The sequence below is a fragment of the Budorcas taxicolor genome, chromosome 16 (genome assembly GCF_023091745.1).
Source record: "Budorcas taxicolor isolate Tak-1 chromosome 16, Takin1.1, whole genome shotgun sequence".
In the NCBI taxonomy this organism is placed as follows: Eukaryota; Metazoa; Chordata; class Mammalia; order Artiodactyla; family Bovidae; genus Budorcas; species Budorcas taxicolor.
The window spans coordinates 38,246,144-38,266,350 of NC_068925.1; the positions used below are offsets into that span (position 1 = coordinate 38,246,144).

Genomic DNA, 20,207 nt, shown 5'->3' on the forward strand with positions numbered 1-20,207 from the left:
TTCCAAGACGAGGTTCTATCTGAGCATCTGGACATATTTTAGGCTGAAAAGCTTACCATGGCTTTGCTCCGTCCTTCTGCAGCCCTTCAGCCTCTCAGCTCAGCACCACAGGTCTCTGGGTCCTTGCCCAAGGCTGGGTGTGCAGGAAGACTGCACTCACTGTCCCCAGAAAGGCTTACTTTCTTTCATATCTCTAACCAAGGCTCACACCCTCCCCTTCCCCTTCTTCCTCCCCTTCCTCCACCTCTCTGCACCTCTTTCTCCACCCCTTTCCTAGTCTGCGCTCTAACACCAACCCTAAGAAAACAAGAACTGCTGATCCAAGACATTAGTGCTGGATTTTCCCTTCTTCCCTGCTTTGCTCCCTCCCTCTTCCTTTCTCCCTTCCTTCCAACCTCCTCCTCACCTTCTCCCCTTTCTTCTTCCCCTCCTCCTCCTCCTCCTCCTTTCTCTGTCTCTCTCTCCTTTCTATTTATAAGCATTAGACTAGCTCCTGGCGATCCATGGTAGAGAGCCCCTGACAGTTTCAAGCACCACACATTCAAAACATTATTATTTTGGCCAGATTTATAAAGTCTTAAGCCTCAGTGTTTGTGTGCTCAGCTGTATCCGACTCTTTTCGACCCCGTGGACTGTAGCCCGCCAGGCTCCTCTGTCCATGGAATTTCAACCAGCAAGCATCTCCTTGCGTTGGCAGATGGATTCTTCACCCCTGAGCTACATGGGGAGGCCCTGTTAAACTCCAGTAGAGCTAACCCAACAGACTGGATTAATGGTAGCTCTTTCTCCTCCCTCTTTCCTTGCTCACCCCCTAGTGGACGTTCTTATTAATGGCACCTCCTGAAGATCGGCGACTCTAGCTTTTCGCCCTAGCAGGTGTCAGGGCCTACAGGTACCTTTATATTTCTAGACCTAAGATGTAAAGGAGATAGACTGCATACAAAATTAGGATCCGTATGGTGGAGGGAAATGTAAAGGAAGAGTTACTGACATAGTCAGATTAACATTTTTAAAAAGACAGTAACAACAACAATTGTGTAGGGCTCAACACTCCATATTTATCACCTTATTTAACCTTTATAAAGCCTAATATCACAGCTCTCCAGTAATTACATTAGATAGTACTGCTTAAATTATTATATTTAAGCAGTAATATTAAAACAATAATCCAGTAATTATATTAAGTATTACTGCTCTCCAGTGAATATAATTATTATCCCCGTTTTTAAAAGTCTCAGAGAGGTTAACATAGTTGCTTTAGTCACAAAGGTAGTAAGAGATAGGGCTGGAGTTTTGAACCAGGGTCAGTCAGTCCTGGAAACCATGCTGTTGATAGTTAAGCTGCAATTCTGAAAGGAACCCAGAAGACATGCTGAAGTGGGAACCAACCTGCGAGCTAAGAAGACGGAGAATTGCCAGTGCTCCTGCTATATATACCCCCAAAGACATGTCTAGACCTGTGTTTCTAAGTCCTTCTTTTTAATTCTCTCAACCCTTGTCCATCCAACCAGGCTTCCAGCCACACACATCCCCAGACACTGCTCTTGCCGAGGTCCTTCACTTCACTGAAGCCAAAAGCCAGTTATCTGTCTTCATCTTATTTGACCACTCAGCTCCTGGATTTCACTTCCCTGGTGACTCAGCAGTAAAGAATCCAGCTGTCAATGAAGGAAACTCAGATTTGATCCCAGATTTGGGAAGATCCGCTGGAGGAGGAAACAGCAACCTACTCCAATATTCTTACCTGGGAAACCCCATGGACAGAGGAACCTGGTGTGTTACAGTTCATGGGGTCGCAAAGAGTCGGACGTGACTGACCAATGGTGCACACATGCACTCCTGAGCTTCCTCCTACTTCCCCGAATAGTCCCTCTCTGTTTCATTTGTTGACTCTCCCTCATCTCCAACCACCAGAACTTGGGAGTCCTCCGCTGCTCACTGCTTTTTCTCTTCTTATTTACCTTCATGGACTTGACAACACAATCCAGTCTCTACACTTTGATGACCAGCTAGATGCTGATGACTTTCTGGAGAAGGAAATGGCACCCCACTCCAGTACTCTTGCCTGAAAAATCCCATGGACAGAGGAGCCTGGTAGGCTACAGTCCATGGGGTCGCAAAGAGTCGGGAGCAACTTCACCTCACCTCAAGCCTCTCAAATTGTGCATGTACTGAAGTGAACTTCCTCCATACCTGGTGGGTTCTTCCGACAGCCTTTCCCATTTCAGTAAATTATAACCCCATCCTTCCAATTACTTAAGCCAAAGCTTTGGAGTTAACTGGGACACCTCTCTTTTTCTCACAACTCATATCCAATATGTCCCATCTTTTGTCTTTCTCATGAAAATATTTTCAGCATTCAGTCACTTCTATTTTATTAGGAATCCAAACCATCATCATCCCTCACCTATATTATTGTTGCAAAAGCCTCCTATCTGGACTCCATGGTTCTACTCTTTTTCTCTTATGGCCTGTTTTCAACAAAATAGTTTAAGTGATTCAGTTAAAATGAGTTTCATTCAGGGGCCCATCCAGAAACAAAGCTGGCCCCAGATGAGCGAATTCTTCCCCCCCTGAAAAGCCTTTAATGGAGGGGCCACTTGCAACAGGTGAACAACAAGGTTAAGAAAACAAACAAGAGAAAATGAGTATCCAGAGACTGGCAATACAGGAAGCTATTGCATCCTTGGGACTGGAAAGTCAAGGAGAGGACATAGTGTATCAGTGAGGACTAGGACCCTGGGGAGAAGTCCCCCATCAGAATATGTAGTAGAGGAAAGAGGCAGCTGCTTCCAGAAATAGCACCAGAAAGGGAAAAGAGTGAGTAGGAAATAACCTGACCACTCTCCTCATTTTCTGGTCTGCTTTTGTTGTTGTTTACTCATTCAGTCATGTCCAACTGTTTGCAAACCCATGGACTGTAGCCTGCCAGGCTCTTCTGTCCATGGAAAACTCTCCAGGCAAGAAAAGTAGAGGGGGTTGCCAGTTCTTTCTCCAAGGGATCTTCCCCGACCCAGGGATTGAACCTTCACCTCCTCCATTGACAGGTGGGTTCTTTATCACTGAGCCACCAGGGAAGCCCACTGCATTGCCTCTTAATCCTACCTTATGGAACCTCTAGGATATTACCTAGCTCCTTTATTTGTAGCCATCAGCTTTCTCCTTTATTTCCATTTTATGCTGCACTGTTGCCAAATATATTTTGCTCCATAACTGGATTTAAACTTTTTGCCTTCGGAGACAACTCATTCCATTTGTGAAAAGCAGTCCTGCTTCTTAAGATGAGCCCAAATCTGCTTTTGTTCATCCACTTATTTATTCATTCATTCAGTAAATATTTGTTGAGTATCTACCATGTGTCAGGTACAGGCGAGGTTCTAAGATTATAGCAATGAATAAGATAATATGTTCCTACTCTTAAGAAACATAGAATCTAGTGGGGAAGACAGATATTAAACAAATAATTATTTAATGCCAATCAAAAAAAAAAGAAGAATATGGGCTATAAGAGCATTAAAGAGGGGACCTGGTCTAAGGCGTCAATTGTCATGAAGCGAAATTTAAGCAGAGAACCTGAAAGATGAGTAGGAATCAGGGACGCAAAGAGTAGAGGCTGTCTAGATGGGGAGGGGGAGTAACTGCAGACAGAAGAAGCTAATATCTCCAAGGCAGGCAGAGAAAGTTCTCCATTGTGGATGGAGTACAGTTTCTGAAGTGCTGGTGTGAAATGTGGTTGGGAAGTGAGCAAAGACTAGATTTGTGTGCTTGTTGTGTCAATGACTTGAAACCATAGAACATCCTAACAGCCAACTGAGAACCTAGAAGCTAATGAGTTGGTGGGGATTTTACCGTGTAGTCCAGGGGTGGTAATAAAGACCCATTCTGAGGGCTCTCAGTGGGAATCAGTTGATGAAAGTTATTAAAACAGCTATTGATAGGATTTTGCACTATTGGGAGATCAAGGAAAAGAAAACATCTTCTTGATTTTAGACTTTAATCTTATAAACCAGCAGCATGACTACATATGTGCATAACTGAAGAGAGAAATATTTTAATTTCTCTTGGCTTAGAATCTTTCGGGAGAGGGCAGTTAAAGTTTTAAGGTAGAAACTATATCTTTTCGAACTGAAAGAGGACCATGAGCTCTTCCTGTTTAGGTAGATTTTTGTTTTCTTTCATTAAAAACTTCTTTTCTAATCTTTTAATCTGCTGACACCAAGAATTTTTCCACTTTGCACTACTATGTGTGTGCTACTTGTCTATGTCTGTTTGACTTAGGTATCTTCTGAATACATTTAATTTGTCCAGTTTTCTCTTTGGGGGAACCTGGGAAAGCTAATATTCCTGCTTCCTCTGCATTTCTAGCTGATGTCTCAAGTGTGTACCCATTTCAGTCCTACATGAAAATATCCCTAATTAGCAGGATCTATACTTGTTTTTCGCCTTTTCTTTAATTTTATCTTAAGTAGTACTTTGAGCTAAGAAGAAGTATAAAATCAAAGTGAAAAAAACTTTAGCCTGTAATGATGTTATAGCCACATTTTTTTTTTTTTAAGTCTGGCTAACCAAGCCAAACATTAAACCCTGTTTTCTTAGGAATTTCAGATATTCCAATTCTTTGATAACAATGAGATTCACAAGATGGTTTTTAGCTGGGTATACACAAGGCATTTTGCGTTGACATTATTTTAGCAAAGAGAAGGCACACATCCACAGACAAAACTACTGTCTCTAACCCTGGAGAATAACTGAGTCTGGGGGATAAATCAAGGTGAATTGGTTGACTTGAGTAACCTAGAATTGAAGCTAGCATGATACATAGACTCCAGAAGTCTTTGTTTCATCGCGCTTAATGATTGCTTTTAGATTATTAATATTTTTCCAACAACTGATGCAAAAACCCATATGTATACTATTTCATACACATTAGGGTGGTGATAATCAAAATGACAGGCAATAACAAGTATTGAAATGAATGTAGAGAAATAGGAACCTTCATACATTGTAGGTGGGACTGTGAAAGGGTACTGCCCTTTTGGGAAACAATTTGGCAATTCCACAAAATGTGAAGCATGAAGTTACCATATGACCCAACAATTCCTCTTCTGGGTATATGACCAAGAGAACTGAAAATATAAGTCTACTCCAAAACTTGGGCATGAATGTTCATAGCAGTGTTAGTCACAATAGTCAAGAAACAGAAACAATCCAAATGTCCATCATTTGATGAATGGAAAAAGAACATGAGGCATATTCAAACAGTAGAGTATTATTCAGTAATGAAAAGGAATAGAATACTGATACATGGTAAAAAAAAAAAAAAAAAGCTGAACCTTGAAAGTTCACTTCAGTTCAGTCACTCAGTCATGTCCAACTCTTTGCAACCCCATGAATTGCAGCACGCCAGGCCTCCCTGTCCATCACCAACTCCCAGAGTGCACTCAAACTCATGTCCATTGAGTCCGTGATGCCATCCATCCATCTCATCCTGGGTCGTCCCCTTCTCCTCCTGCCCCCAATTCCTCCCAGCATCAGAGTCTTTTCCAATGAGTCAACTCTTTGCATGAGGTGGCCAAAGTATTGGAGTTTCAGCTTCAGCATCAGTCCTTCCAAAGAACACCCAGGGCCTTTAGGATGGACTGGTTGGATCTCCTTGCAGTCCAAGGGACGCTCAAGAGTCTTCTCCAACACCACAGTTCAAAAGCATCCATTCTTCAGTGCTCAGCTTTCTTCACAGTCTAACTTTCACATCCATACATGACCACTGGAAAAACCATAGCCTTGACTAGATGGACCTTTGTGGGCAAAGTAATGTCTCTGCTTTTGAATATGCTGTCTAGGTTGGTCATAACTTTCCTTTCAAGGAATAAGCGTCTTTTAATTTCATGGCTGCAATCACCATCTGCAGTGATTTTGGAGCCCAAAAAACATTATGCTAAACAAAAGATGCTAGACATAACAGGCCACATATTGTAGAATGATTCTATTTTTATGAAATGTCTAGAAAGATAAATTTATAGAAGGAAAAAGTAGGTAAGTAGTTATCAGGGACTGCGAAAGATGGAGAGTGACTACTGTTGGGTCCTGTGTTTCTTTTGGGGGGTGATAGAAATGTTCCAGAGTTAAGATAGCAGTGATGGTCACAGGATCTTGTGAATATACTGAAATCCATTGGATTTTATATTTATAAACAGTGAATTTTATGGTATGTGAGTTTTACCTAAGTAAAATAGATTTTTAAGAGCCATTACACAGGATAAATATAAACATGTTTATTATCAAACTTTACAGTGCCATGTTACATACAACAGTTGTGATTGTAGACATTTGTTATTTAGTCACTAAGTTATGTCCGACTGTTTTACAACCCCATGGACTATAGCCCACCAGGCTTATCTGTCCATGGGATTCTCCATGCAAGAATTCTGGAGTGGGTTGCCATTTGCTGTTCCAGGGTATCTTCCTGTCTCAGGGATCGAACCCACATCTCCTGCTTGGGAGATGGATTCTTTACCACTGAGCCACCTGGTAAGCCCAGGTATGACATAAGCTTAATAAATATGTACATAAAACATTTAAAATAATAACTTAAAATACTTGCACTGAATTAAGACTTACGCATTTATACTACATTCAATGCAAGCAAAAAGAACACAACCTCTAAAAGCACTTTACTGCTTAGTCGCTCAGTCGTGTCCGACTCTGTGACCCTTCGGACTGTAGCCCTCCAGGCTCCTCTGTCCATGGGATTTCCCAGGCAAGAATACTGGAGTAGGTTGCCATTTCCTTATCCAGGGAATCTTCCCTACAAAGGTATTGAACCTATGTCTCTTACATCTCCTGCAGTAGCAGGCGGATTCTTTAACACTGTGCCACCTGGGAAGGTAAAAATACTTTAAAAAACACTGAATCCCACAAGGATCAAAGTGATGGGGCTTTACTTGCTGTGCTAAATAGAGTTTTCACTATTAACAACTTTTGAAATGTCATCACCCCGTGGCATTAAACCTTTGTCATTTCCCCCAAGTCTATTAATAGAATATCTATGACCAATTAGCTTCCTCTAAACTCTTGACAATTATTATTCATCCCCATGACAGCAACTATAGAGTCAGCAGCTGAAACACGATGACGGACAAAAGAAAGAAACAGTGCCACTAAATATTGTATTACCCCCACAAGATTTCAAAGTGAGTGAAGGGTGAGTTAGGAAAGGAATTCTGAGATTCTAGAGCCTTAGGCTCTTTGCTTTTGCATGGATAAGAATATGCTTTCCTTCCAGTAGCCAGCGCTGGAAAGGAGAGAATTGAGTATTTTTTGGTGGCAGACTGGACTTGCGCATTGGATTTTGTCCACTGAAGTCCTTATGAGCACCATGGCCCCACCTGTAAATGCAGCCAGTGGATACAGTAGAAGGGAAGAGCTGGAGACCCAAGCAGACCTCTCTGTCTCTGCCATCTTCAGGGTATTGCTCTAGTTCCCTAATTTGCTTGTGCTCCTGCAATGAGAGTGCATGACATCAGGATCCTTAATATTTTGCATACTAACAGCAACAACAAAATTCTCCTTCTAGCACAGACAACTGTGTGTACTCTCACAAGGCTAGTCCAAATATGAACAGCAAATATGAACATTATCTTATTCAGTTGGTATAGTGAAACTATTCTGTACGATACTCTAATGATGGATACATGTCATATTTGTCAAAACCCATAGAATGTACAGAACCAGGACTGAACCCTAATGTAAACTGTGGGATTTCGTTAATAATGATGTATCAGAACTGGCCCATCAATTTTAACAAAATACCATACTAATGTAAATGTCAATAATAGAGGAAATCAGAAGGTATGAGGGAGGTATGTTAGAACTCTGTTCTTTCTACCGATTTTTTCTGTAAACCTAAAACTGCATACACAAAAATGTCGATTAATTAAAAAAAAATCTATTCAGAGGCAACTTGAACCTTCCAAATTCTCACAAAGCAAAGCAGAGTGTTTTTAAGAATACAGATTTTAGAGCCAGACTGCTTGAGTATGATTCCTGACTATGTAACTTAATAGTTTTGAGATTTTAGGCATTACTCAACTTCCCTGTGCCTCATTTTCTTCATATATATAATAATAAACACAATAGCCCTTATCTCATAGAATTCCTAGCTTAGAGTGTTTCCTAGAATATAGTAAGTGCCATAGAATGGTTAACTATCATTATTATTGTTAATGTTCATAAATGAAATGACTCATTGAAGGCAAGATTCTTGTTCCTTTCCTCTCCTACAAAAAAAAAAAAAAAAGAAAAGAAAAGAAAAGAAACAACTTTCCATAAAATAACACCAAGGTGGTGATTTCCCTGCTAGAAACTAGCAGGTTTGGAGGGTTCAAAGAACAATAGAATATGTGGAGAAGATGTCTTTTTTCAAAACCATATGTGATTTTCAAATCTTACCTGATTCCTTTGGACTTAAACTAACTCGGAAGGTGTTGAGTAGCATCCATTTGATTTCAGGCTTGAGCAGCTGCTGTGGAACACATGAGAACACCAAGGTAAAGCACTGGTTTCCAACATGAAGAGAAAAATGTGTAAGATGTTCAATGGCATGCTTTACAATTAGGTTGGTACAAAAGTATTTGTAGTTTCAGACTGTGAATTTTAGATCATAACCAGGCTCAAACACATCGTTAGCAATCAAAATAGGAATGTTACAATCAACACATTTTTGCCAATGAGAATTAAGTTGCTCTGTTCCTGTAGCATAAAAATTTGTGCTTTGGTATTCAGTGAATTCTTTGCAAGGATATTCTGCCTCAGGCTGGTTGTAGAAGCGTTTTCCCTGCAAAAAGTTGTAAAGCTGCTTAATGAAGGGCTAGCTGGTTGGCAAGAGGTCAGCTGAATATGGTGAATGAGGCAAAACTTCATAGCCCAATGTGTTCAACTTCTGCGATGTGTGGTCCAGCATTGTGGAGAAGAACTGGGCCCATTCTGTTGACTAATGCTGGCTGCAGGCATTGCAGTTTTTTGTGCCTCTCATCAATTTGCTGAGTATTCTTCTCAGATGTAATGGTTTCAGTGGGATTCAGAAAGTTGTAGTGGATCAGACAGGCAGCAGACCACCAAACAGTGACCATGACTATTTTTTATGCAAGTCTGGCTTTTGGAAGTGCTTTGGAGCGTCTTCCTCGGTCCAGCCACCTAGCTGGTTGTCATATAAACTCCACTTTTCATCACATGTCACAATCTGATTGAGAAATGGTTTGTTGTTGTTGTGTAGAATAAGAGAAGACAACAGTTCAAAATGATGATTTTTTTTTTTTTTTGCAGTCAGCTCACTTATTGAGCCTTTTCACCTTTCCAATTTGCTTCAAATGCCGAATGACCATAGAATGGTTGACATTGAGTTCTTTGGCAGCTTCTCACGTAGTTAGTTGTTAGAGGATCAGCTTTGGTGATACTCTCAATTAGTCATTGTCAACTTCCGATGGCCTGCCACTATGCTCCTCATCTTCAAGGCTGCCTTCTTTGAAAAACGTCTTGAACCACCACTGCACTGTGTGTCCATTAGCAGTTCCTGGGCCAAATGTCTTGATGTTGCAAGTTGTCTCCGCTGCTTTACAACCCATCTTGAACTCAAATTTAAAAATTGCTCTAATTTGAGTTTTGCCGAACATCATTTCTATAGTCCAAAATAGCAAGTTTGATGCATGAAGCAGGGCACTCAAAGCTGGTGCTCTGAGTAGGGGGATTCAGGATGGGGGGATACATGTGCACCTGTGGGTGAGTCATGTTGATGTAAGGCAAAAGCCACCACAGTATTGTAGAGAAATTACACTCTAATTAAATTAATTAATTTTAAAAAGAGAGCAAATAGGAACAGAGTAGGAAACTATTACTCTTCATTATAAATAAATAAATAAACAGCAAGTAATGCCATTAGCGGGGCTTTCCTAGGGGGCACTAATGGTAAAGAACCTGTCTTATGTCAATGCAGGAGGCATAAGAGACTCAGGTTCAATCCCTGGGTTGGAAATATCCCCTCCAGTATTTTTGCCTGGAGAATCCCATGGACAGAGGAGCCTGGTGGACTATTGTCCGTAGGGTTCCAAAGAGTCAGACACAATTATAGCGACTTAGCACACACAAAGTCATTAGCAAAAACACATAAAGTGAGAAATGTGCATTAAAATAATGTATAACATAAGCACATTTATTTAAGAATGTATTCCAATATCAAACAGCAAATTTCAACAGTGCAAAACCACAATTACTTTTGCACCAAACTAAATTCAAGAATGCAGCTTACCTGGCAGGAGAAAATTTTTTTGCTGCAAGAGAAAGAGAACTATTAATTTGGACTAAATGGCTTTCAAGTACATTTTAAATCCTGAAACAATAAGTCTCTATTTATCACGGATTGCAAACTCAAGGCCTTCAAGTCCCCTATAATTATCAGAACACAAACATATCTTGGTGACAACAGGGCAGGGTGAATGCAAAGTGCACATTCATGCAGAGGGTACAGCAGCTTCCAAAGGCAGGCAGATAGCCTATAGGCTCCACCTGCCAAGTTTGTCTGTCTTCCAGTTGGTCATGAGAAATCTCAAATCTGATTTGATATGAAATTTCCTATTTCGTAAATGTCAGAATTTAGCTCAAAAAAATTTAAAGACTCTGTAGGCCAAACAGCTCAAGAGTGTGGCTAGATGTGTTTGCATATTCTCTGTGTGTGCTTAGTTGATCCATCGTGTCCAACTCTTTGTGACCCTGTGGACCATAGCCCACCAGGCTCCTCTATCTATGATTTTTTTCTGGCAAGAATACTGCATATTTCCTGAGATGCTCCAAAATTTAAGCCTATATTCCAAATACAATTTTTGGAAACATTTTCTTCATTTTTCCATGAACACTAATTATGGCAGCCTCAGTGCAGCAACTCCTCAGACCACAGGGTTCAAAGTGAATAGCATCCCCTGGAGCTGTACAATGTTAGCATACTAACATTTGTATTAAAACTCTTCTCCTAAGAGTTCTGCTTATTTATCCTGCTGTTTATTCATGTTTATCATTAAATGACTAGTGATTTGATTCTAATTACTTTTTAAATCTGTGAAAGACAACATGACTCATCAATGAGAAAAAAAATTTTTTTTCAAAAACCTTTTCGGAGTACATTCATAAATGCCCTCACCTTTCTTCTGAAGGCGTTTCAGAAGCCAGAAGAGAAATGATGGTATTGTCACAAGGGAGACTCCAGCAGTAGAAAGTCCAACTGCCAAGGGAGTTTGGGACACAGTGGGAGCTAAGGAAACAGGGGATGAACGGTCATGAGAAGAAATTAAATTTAAAGTCTTCTTGTTCTGTCCATTTGCTCTTTTCTTTGTACACTGGTTATAATGTGCAAAGTAGAAGTCATCTAGTCCAATACATGAGGCAGAGACATGGTACTAAAGGCCTTTGAGATCAGCCCAAACCTCTTTGTGAGCTTATCTCCCAGCACGGTCAGACAGAGCTCTAACTTGCCAAGCTTTTACAGCACACCTTGGTTAACCTCTGTCTCTCTTTCTCTCTTTTTCATTCATTTTCCTTTCCCTCCAATTTCTCCCACTAGCTCTCCTTTCTCCAATTATCAAAATTCCATCAACATGTCACTCCTGTTTTCTCTCTTCCCCGTAAAATGAAATATCCATCCCTTAAATGTTAACCTGGGCGACCTTTCTGACCTTTCTGGTTTGGATATACTGAATAGTTCATTATTGTAGCCAGATAGCTTCCTTTCTTCGCTTGCTTTCTTCTCTCTTATTCCCCCGCCCCAGACAACCACGATCACTCAGTGCTTCACCTTCACAGGTTGGCAGCATCCCAGACCAGTGCCCTGTAGCACCACAGGTCAGCGCTACAGAGCCATTGAGCGTCCATCCTTCAGGACATGCAAACATGCACTCAGTGCCAAGCATGGGCTCCCCATTGCAGTTCATGTTGAGCTTTCCAGAAACGTCCAAACGTGAACATCGTACCACTGAAAATGATAGGATATGGGTAACAGTTAAGAAAAATCTACTGGAAGACTTCTGAAACTGACAGAAAGTCACCAATACATTTCAGTGCTAAATAGTTTTCAGTATGTAGGAAATTAGAATCAAGTCCTTTGGGGCAATTTGCAAAGCAGATAAATTTTATGTGGCTGCCTCTTCATTGGGCTTCCCTAGTGACTCGGTTGGTAAAGAAACTGCCCTCAGTGCAGGAGATCCAGGTTCGATCCCTGGGTCAGGAAGATGCCCTGGAGAAGGAAAAGGCAACTCACTCCAGTACTCTTGCCCGGAGAATTCCATGGAGAGAGGAGCAAGGCAGGCTGCAGTCCATGGGACTGCAAAGAGTCGGACATTAGTGCCTCTTCATTAGTCCCTGGACAAATGGGAAGATGGCTGTGTTTTCTTTGAATTCCAGTCCCTCTGTTGATAATGGTACTAGACAGCCTTTTACAGAACCAATGGCTCCTGAGCTCTGTTCTGACATGTGATGAAGTTAGGGTCAGGAGAAAGATTTTAGGTAGCCAGGGAGCAACTTATGAGTCTTGAGTACTTACAGATGAGGCTGAAAAGAAAGGAAGATAAGAAGGCAGCCACATCAAATTTATCTGCTTTACAGTTTGGTTTTTGTCTTGTGGTTTTTTGCCACTAGAAATAACTCTGTGCTGTATTTGGCTACAAAAATGTTAGTACCTAATAGTGAAACCTGTTTGTTTTCAGTATCCTCACTCTTGCTTTATTAAACTAAATTTTAGTGCTTATGTATGTTTTAAGGGTATCTCTTTAACTGAGACCATTCTTGAAACATTTTCCTCACTGCTAGTTACAAGCAGTTTCAGAAGAAGGGCATGACAAGAGTTTTAGAGTCAAATCATAAGGAGAAGGAGGTGGCAGAGGATGAGTTGGTTAGATAGCATCACCAACTCAATGGACATGAATTTGAGCAAACTCCAGGAGATAGTGAAGGACAGGGAAGCCTGGACTGCTGCAGTCCATGGGGTCTCAAAGAGTCAGACATGACTTAGCAACTGAACAACAACAGCAACAACATGTTCTCATAATTCTATATTGTAAATTTTCTAATGCGATTTCCCTTTAGATTAAGATTTCTGCTTACTTGATGCTAATGTTATAAAATTATATATATTTATATATATGCTTATGTGCTCAGTTCTATCAGACTCTTTGCAATCCTATGGACTGTAGCCCCTGGTAACTCAGCGATAAAGAATCTACCTGCCAGTGCCAGAGCCCAGGAGATGTGGGTTCAATCCCTGGGTTGGGAAGATCCCCAGGAGGAGGGCATGGCAACCCACCTCAGTATTCTTGCCTGGGAAATCCTATAGGCAGAAGAGCCTGGCAGGCTATAATCCATAGAGTTGCAAAGTTATATTAGCCCAGGACAATTAAGAAACCAGCAAAGCATCCACTCTTATTCCACACAGTCCTTTCCCTGGACAAGCATCAGATATTCTATATGCATCTCAAAAACATAAGATGATTGTTGCCCATCAGATCTGATTATTATAGTTAATGTAGGCAGCTGGTTTCATTTTAAGTGCCCCCATTTGCAGACTGCTGTTCTTTGAGAAAGGAGACTCTTAGGCTTACCTTCACAAACTGGGACCTGCTGTGTCCATTGTCCCTGGGCAGTGCATTCAACCTGGGCTGGCCCCTGCAACGCGAAGCCCTCTGCACAGGTGAAGTGGCAGGATGACTTGAAGGCAAACTCTCCAACCAAGGAGTGGCTACATTTCACAGTGCCGTTCTGAGGATGGCTGATGGCTGCACAGGTTACAGCTGCAACACATGTCCCAAGTTATATTAGCAGGTCAGACTTGCCCATTTGGAGAACAGGTTGAGATGTTACAGTAAATCTTGATGTGGAACCACCTTACCTTTACATGTTGGCTGCTTGTTGTCCCAAATCCCAGAGGAGGTACACTGTAAGTGCTGGGGTCCAGTGAGTTTATATCCTTCCTGACACTCAAACGTACAGGTAGTGTTCCATGGGAGGCTTCCATGGTTTTGGGAACAGTTTACAGCTCCGTTGTCTGGATTTGACAAAGCATCACACTGAACCACTAGGGATTTGAAAGAACACCATGAAATTTTAAAGAAGAGTGAGATATTCACTTCTTGAACTGGAGTTTATAACACAGTAAGGAAACTACCATCAGAGGGTAGAACTCAAAGCCTGAGGTTAACTTCTGGGGACATGCACACCCACAATAAAGTTGCTATGTTTTTTTCTTGATATTTTCATCCTCTCTGATTGACTTTGACTATGCTAAGTGGTTCCTGATCGTTTTACCTGGCTTATTTTACAAAAGGCAAAAACAAAGAAAAATAGCAGATTCTAGATCAGGATTTATGACTAGTTGTGATTAAAAAAAACAAATCCCAGCATACACAGAACATTCATTTATTTTATCCCAGCAAGACCTGGAGGATGGAGAAGGAAATGGCAACCCACTCCAGCATTCTTGCCTGGGAAATCCCACAGACAGAGGAGCTACAGTCCACGGGGTCACAAAAGAGTCGGACATGACTTGGTGACTAAACAATAAGACCTGGAGGAAAGAGTTTTTCTGTCTTTTCCTAAGAAGATAAAATAGAGAGAAAAGGATATATTGAGGCTGCTTGGTTATCATGATCTTCAATGGTCCAATTGCATGGATGAAATTCAACAGAGACAGGAGAGAGGAAGTCATTCAGATTTTGAGAGGGCAGTTCCACAGTTCTGTGTTCCCTTACACATCACGAGAGCCTCAGAAACACTCATGCCAAATACAGGATCAAAACTTTTCTCAAAGCCAGCTGGTACCATATTGGCCCTATATACACTGGCCGAGAGAACAAGTTGAATCGGAATTTAATTAGAATAAGTTTAGAAGGAACTTTCCCTCAAGTGCTGAAAATGGCATAGTGAAGTGAAGTTGCTCAGTCGTGTCTGACTCTTTGCTACCCCATGGACTGTAGCCTACAAAGCTCCTCTGTCCATGGAATTTTCCAAGCAAGAGTGCTGGAGAGGGTTGCCATTTCCTTCTCCAGGAGATCTTCCCCATCCAGGGATCAAACCCGGGTCTCCTGCATTGCAGGCAGACGCTTTACCGTCTGAGCCACCAGGGAACCAAGGGGATGAGAGATGAATTGGAGAATGCTCTATGCTTTCTGAGAGAGACTTACCGTTGCATTTTGGGAGAGGAGTGCTCCATTCTCCAGAGGACATGCACCGAGCGGCCTCTGTGCTGCTTGGGAGGTAGCCCTCTGCACAGCTGATGGAGCAGGAAGAGTTGTAGGTGAATTTCCCCAAAGGGTTGCAAACCAGATGCCCATGCTCAGGATGTTTCTGTGCCTGACAGGTCACAACTGAAAAAGGAAAACAAATCAGTTCTGCTCCTCTCTCACCCTGTAGCACGTGGGAAGAACCCTGGAAACCAGAACTACTATTTATCAAACGTCAGGCACCAGGCTTCCCAGGTGGCACTAGTGGTAAAGAACCTGCCTGGCAATGCAGGAGACAAAAGAGATCTGGGTTAGATCCCTGGGTTGGGAAGTTCCCCTGGAGGAAGGCACAGCAACGCATTCCAGTATTCTTGCCTGGAGAATCCCATGGACAGAGGAACCTGGAGGGCTACAGTCCATGGAGTTGCAGAGAGTCGTACATGACTGAAGGGACTCAGCGAAGAACAGGCACTATGAAAATGTCATGTCTGCATTTGCTCACATCATCCAAACCATAAGCCTATGAAGTTGGTACTCTTTTGTCCTCGTTTTACCATGAGAAACCTGGGACTTGAGAGTTTACCTCGCTGTTGTCAAGGTGCCATAACTACTAAGAGGTGGATCTGGGATTCAAACACAGGAGGATCTGATTTCACAGCTTCAGCTCTTAACCTCCTTCTGACTCCATGTGCTCCAGCGAAGGGAAAGCATGCAGACCTGACGCCAAAACCAACTGGGACATAAAGTGCTTCTACACTCTCAAGTGAAGTTACCTTGCTCACACCTGAGGCCCTTGAAGCCAGGGTGGCACTGGCAAGTGTGGTTGTTGATGGTCTCCACACATTCACCATGGCTGCTGCAGGATGTGGGGGTACAGGCAGCTGTGGAAAAGACAATCCGTGAGGACTGCTGTTATTATGCTTCAACTGAGTTTCTTTGAATTTAGGATCGGCGATGTGTAACAGGGATGTCACCAATGATACAGAGTGTCAGAGATTTTAATAGAGGTGCTTGATGAAATGCCCAAGCTGAGTTTTAAGCTCAAAAATTTCAAACCCTGACCTTAATATCAGAGGTAGAGCTGTAACTGGCACCCAAAATAGAAAAGTCACTTTATCACAAAGTCTAAAGAGAATTCTCCTACTGCAAATAAATAACAAGTAACTAAAAGTGTGTAATACGTGTGCATACACACTGTATATAAGTATGTGGTGGTTTAGTCTCTAAGTCATGTCTGACTCTTTGAGACTGCAAGGGCTGTAGCCTGCCAGGCTCCTCTGTCTGTGGGATTCCTCTCGGCAAGAATACTCGAGTGGGTTGCCACTTCCTTCTCCAGGGGATCTTCCGCACCCAGGGATTGAACCTGAGTCTCCTGCATTGCAGGTGGTTTCTTTACCACCTGAGTCACCGGGGAAGCCACATATGCATATATTTAGGTCTATACTTATATATAGCTTCCCTGGTGGCTCAGTAGGTAAAGAATCTGCCTTCAATCCAAGAGATTCAGGTTCAGTCCCTGGATGGGGAAGACCCCCGGAGAAGCAAATGGCAACCCACTCCAGTATTCTTGCCTGGGAAATCCCATGAACAGAGAAGCCTTGTGGGCCACAGTCCATGGAGTCATAAGAGTCAGACATGACTTAACAACTAAATCACCACCACACATAAATACATACATTCTTAACTACATTCACACAAAGAAGCAAAAAGAGGCAAATTTCAGGTGTTTAAACATTTCAAATAGAATGTATACAACCTGTATCTTTTTAGAACATAAAATCCACACAATAGAGACCAGTCTTTGTATACAGTCAACAATCTGTCATGATGCTCACACACAACACCTCCCTCCCACTGCTGCCGCAGACTCCCTACCTTTGTAACACAAGGCGAACTTCTTTTTGGTGCAGTTCTCATCATTCCACTTGCCTGAGTCCTTTTCTCTCTTAATGTAGATCTCTACACAGTCCTCATCAGTTTGCTTATTGTTCGGTTCACCTGGAGCCCAGTTTGTGGCTTCTTTAGTCAAAGACTTATTGGTCCCTATCCAGGTCCATGTACCGTTGATCTTTCTGATTCCAATCCAGTAGTAACTCGGTGAGTGGCTGAATGTGGAGTTCAGGTATTCAATCTCTTCCTGGTTTTGAATTGCAACTAGAGCTGTGTAAGTTTTCTGGCAATAATCTCTGGCCGCCTCAAAAGTCATGATTTCCGTGGATGCGTGGTAAGACCAGGTTCTACTTTCTTTAAACAGAAGCACTAAGGGGGAAAACATGAGAGGAATGGAAAAGTTTAGCCCTGCTGTGGTTTGACTCTGTTAGCTGAATCTTTTGTTGTATTTTTGGAATCTAGTGGCCTTTGTGTGCATGCCTGCTCAGTCGCTTCAGCCGTGTCTGACTCTTTGCGGCCCCATGGACCACAGCCCGCCAGTCTCCTCTGTCCATGAGATTCTCCAGGCAAGAATACTGGAGTGGGTTGCCATGCGCTTCTCCAGGGGATCTTCCTGACCCAGAGATCGAACCCACGTCTCCTGCATTGCAGGTGGATTCTTCAGTGCTGAGGCACCAGGGAAGCCCCTTAGTGGCCTTTGGGATGATTCAATTTTTTTTTTCCAAAGTAAGAATTTCTTGGAAAATTTTTTCCAAAGGAAAATGGGTATGAATGGGGAAACTACCACTTACTGTGTTTCTCTTTTGTAATTGACCTTCCACTTGGTGCTTCACCCACTATAACCTATCAGTACACCTACCTAATAGTAGAATAATAATCAGAATAACTAAGCTTTTTTGAGCACTAAATATACACCACCAAGCACTGTCTGAGGCACTTTACATGAGCCATGATATTGAATCCTCAAAAGGCTTCTGGGAAATAGATTATTTACGATCACTGTTTATACCTAAGGGAGCTGAGACACAAAGAGGTAAATGGCTCCTAGCCCAGGGCACAACACATTATGAGGAGGAGCCCAAGATGCTGCTAAACAACCTACATTACACTTGGCAGCCCCCCACAAGGAAGACTTATCTGGTCCAAAATACCAGTAGTGCTAAGGATAAGAAATTTTAGTCTATCAACTGACATTGACTTACCGAAAGTGAGAGCAGAGAGATACTGTGAAGCAATCATGACTTCAAGAGTTCTTCTGATCCAAAGATTAGACTTGAAAATGCTTTTCTGGTGGGGGAAGTACAAAATTAATTATAGAATGAACTCCCAGGCTACCAGATACCCAGATCATTCTACAATGATGTGTAGAGTGGCATCATAAGATATTTAGATTAAAGGATTATAATCTTGTGCCACAAGGTTTATTTCAAAGAAGTCTGCCCAAAGGAATCAATACAGAAGTTAAGATTTTCATAATTTCAGTCAAAAATAAAAGTCAGGTTTTAACTAGTCTGAATACAATAAGAGCTTGCACAGATCTTCTATGGAAGGCTTTTTGCATATCTGTTCGTATTCATGATCTGTGCTTCATGGTCAAGACTGCTCTTGTAAAGATTTCTTGCACTTACTGTTCAGTATCAGATTCCTCCCGTGTTGCTGCTGCTTCTGTTTTGTGCCACTCCTGCAGATTTTGATGTGAGGTCAGCCAAGAATAGTGGAGCCTTGCTCCTGCTGGAACCATCCTTTATAGGATACCTCGCTTCCTGTGAGTAATACAGATATGTCCAAACCCAGTAAAGAGGAATTCCCAGCAATTCCACAGTGCTAAAAATTACAATGATGTCAAAATGAGTTCTCCTTTTTAATGTGTCTTTTTATTTTAGATGAATTCTATTAATATGACACAAAGGCATGGTTTTAATTCTATTAACATAAAACCCATGTCTTTAGGAAGTTTTAAAATGTGGCTTATTAGCAGTCCCTTTCCTGAAATTGTGGTAGTAATCAGAATTTTATCAACTGAAGTGAACTAAGAATAGTTTTGTCATCTATGGGCTATTACTCTTGATTTTCTTACTGCATACCAGTCAATAATGGGTCATCACTCACTTTTTTTCTCTTTCTCACCTTCCAATTCAACTCATTTTAAGGTACATTGTCTCACAGAGGTAATGTTAATTATTAAATAAATGTTAATCCTCAGATTCTATGCATAGCTTTGACTAAATTACTAGAAACAGTATCTCCCACTTACATGTCTGAAATAATTCCTTGTTTCTTAAATATAAGAAAAATGGGAAACAGATATTCCATCTGGAAAGTGTTCATGATTTGTTCAGTGAGAAAATAAAGATGAAAACTATACATATTTGTATTTAATTGAACCAAATTTGGTTTGAAAAATTTAAATGTGAATTGCAAAAAGAAAAAAAAATTAATGTATCAAAATGTCAACAATAGATTTCTAGAGGGCAGGATTTAGGGGCTATTTTTATAAGTTTCATGATTATTTTCAGCATTTTGCAGTTTTTGCAATGACCCTCTATTACTTTTATAGTAAAATGAACACAGTTTAAATATGACTGTGTCAAATATAACTATGTATATAGTTATCACCTTCATATATGTATATATAATATCACTGATTCCTGCTCTTTATAGTGGTATTTCTTTGGGGGGATTATATACAATACAATCACCATTCCCTATCTCTGCATCCCATCTAATTCAAATGGTAGAGACAGTAAATGGGAACCTTTTAATTTCCATATCCTGTAGAGATCAAGTAAAGCTAATATTCCACAGTTACAGCTTTTATAAACAGGACACCTAACAATGTACTCTCAGCAGACATGAAGTAGTCGTGAGGGGGTTGAGGGGGACATAACAGGTTTATTTCTCTCATTACTTGTTAGCGCCCTGGTTCCTTCTGTGTACATAAAGACCTAAACCAAACAGGAAAAGAGGAGAAAAATTCCAACAAATACAACCGACTTAAAAAGTAAATGAATAACCCAGTTAGCTAATTTAACTCCTAAATATGCTCAACTTTTAACAGAGAATATA

The 20,207-nt window shown here is 41.3% G+C and overlaps 1 protein-coding gene across 1 annotated transcript; it reads right to left on the reverse strand.

The window, feature by feature from the left end:
* Window positions 1-8,463: 8,463 nt before the first annotated feature.
* SELE (selectin E) lies at window positions 8,464-18,380 on the reverse strand. Its single transcript, XM_052654132.1, has 10 exons — window positions 18,344-18,380; window positions 17,127-17,510; window positions 16,025-16,132; window positions 15,213-15,395; window positions 13,922-14,107; window positions 13,635-13,823; window positions 11,837-12,013; window positions 11,186-11,296; window positions 10,301-10,322; window positions 8,464-8,521 (listed from the first exon to the last, which is right to left on the reverse strand). The coding sequence occupies exons 1-10, from the start codon at window positions 18,378-18,380 to the stop codon at window positions 8,464-8,466; spliced, it is 1,455 nt and encodes a 484-aa protein (XP_052510092.1).
* Window positions 18,381-20,207: the final 1,827 nt, after the last annotated feature.

What these genes read in the sequence shown, in the direction of transcription:
- SELE (XM_052654132.1), bottom strand. Translation starts at nt 18,380, where the DNA reads ATGATTGCTTCACAGTATCTCTCTGCTCTCACTTTCG. An exon ending in TCTCTCTGCTCTCACTTTCG is followed by an intron (nt 17,511 to 18,343) that starts GTAAGTCAATGT and finishes TTTCCCCCTTAG; the next exon opens with TGCTTCTGTTTAAAGAAAGT. An exon ending in CAAGCAGCCAACATGTAAAG is followed by an intron (nt 13,824 to 13,921) that starts GTAAGGTGGTTC and finishes CATGTGTTGCAG; the next exon opens with CTGTAACCTGTGCAGCCATC.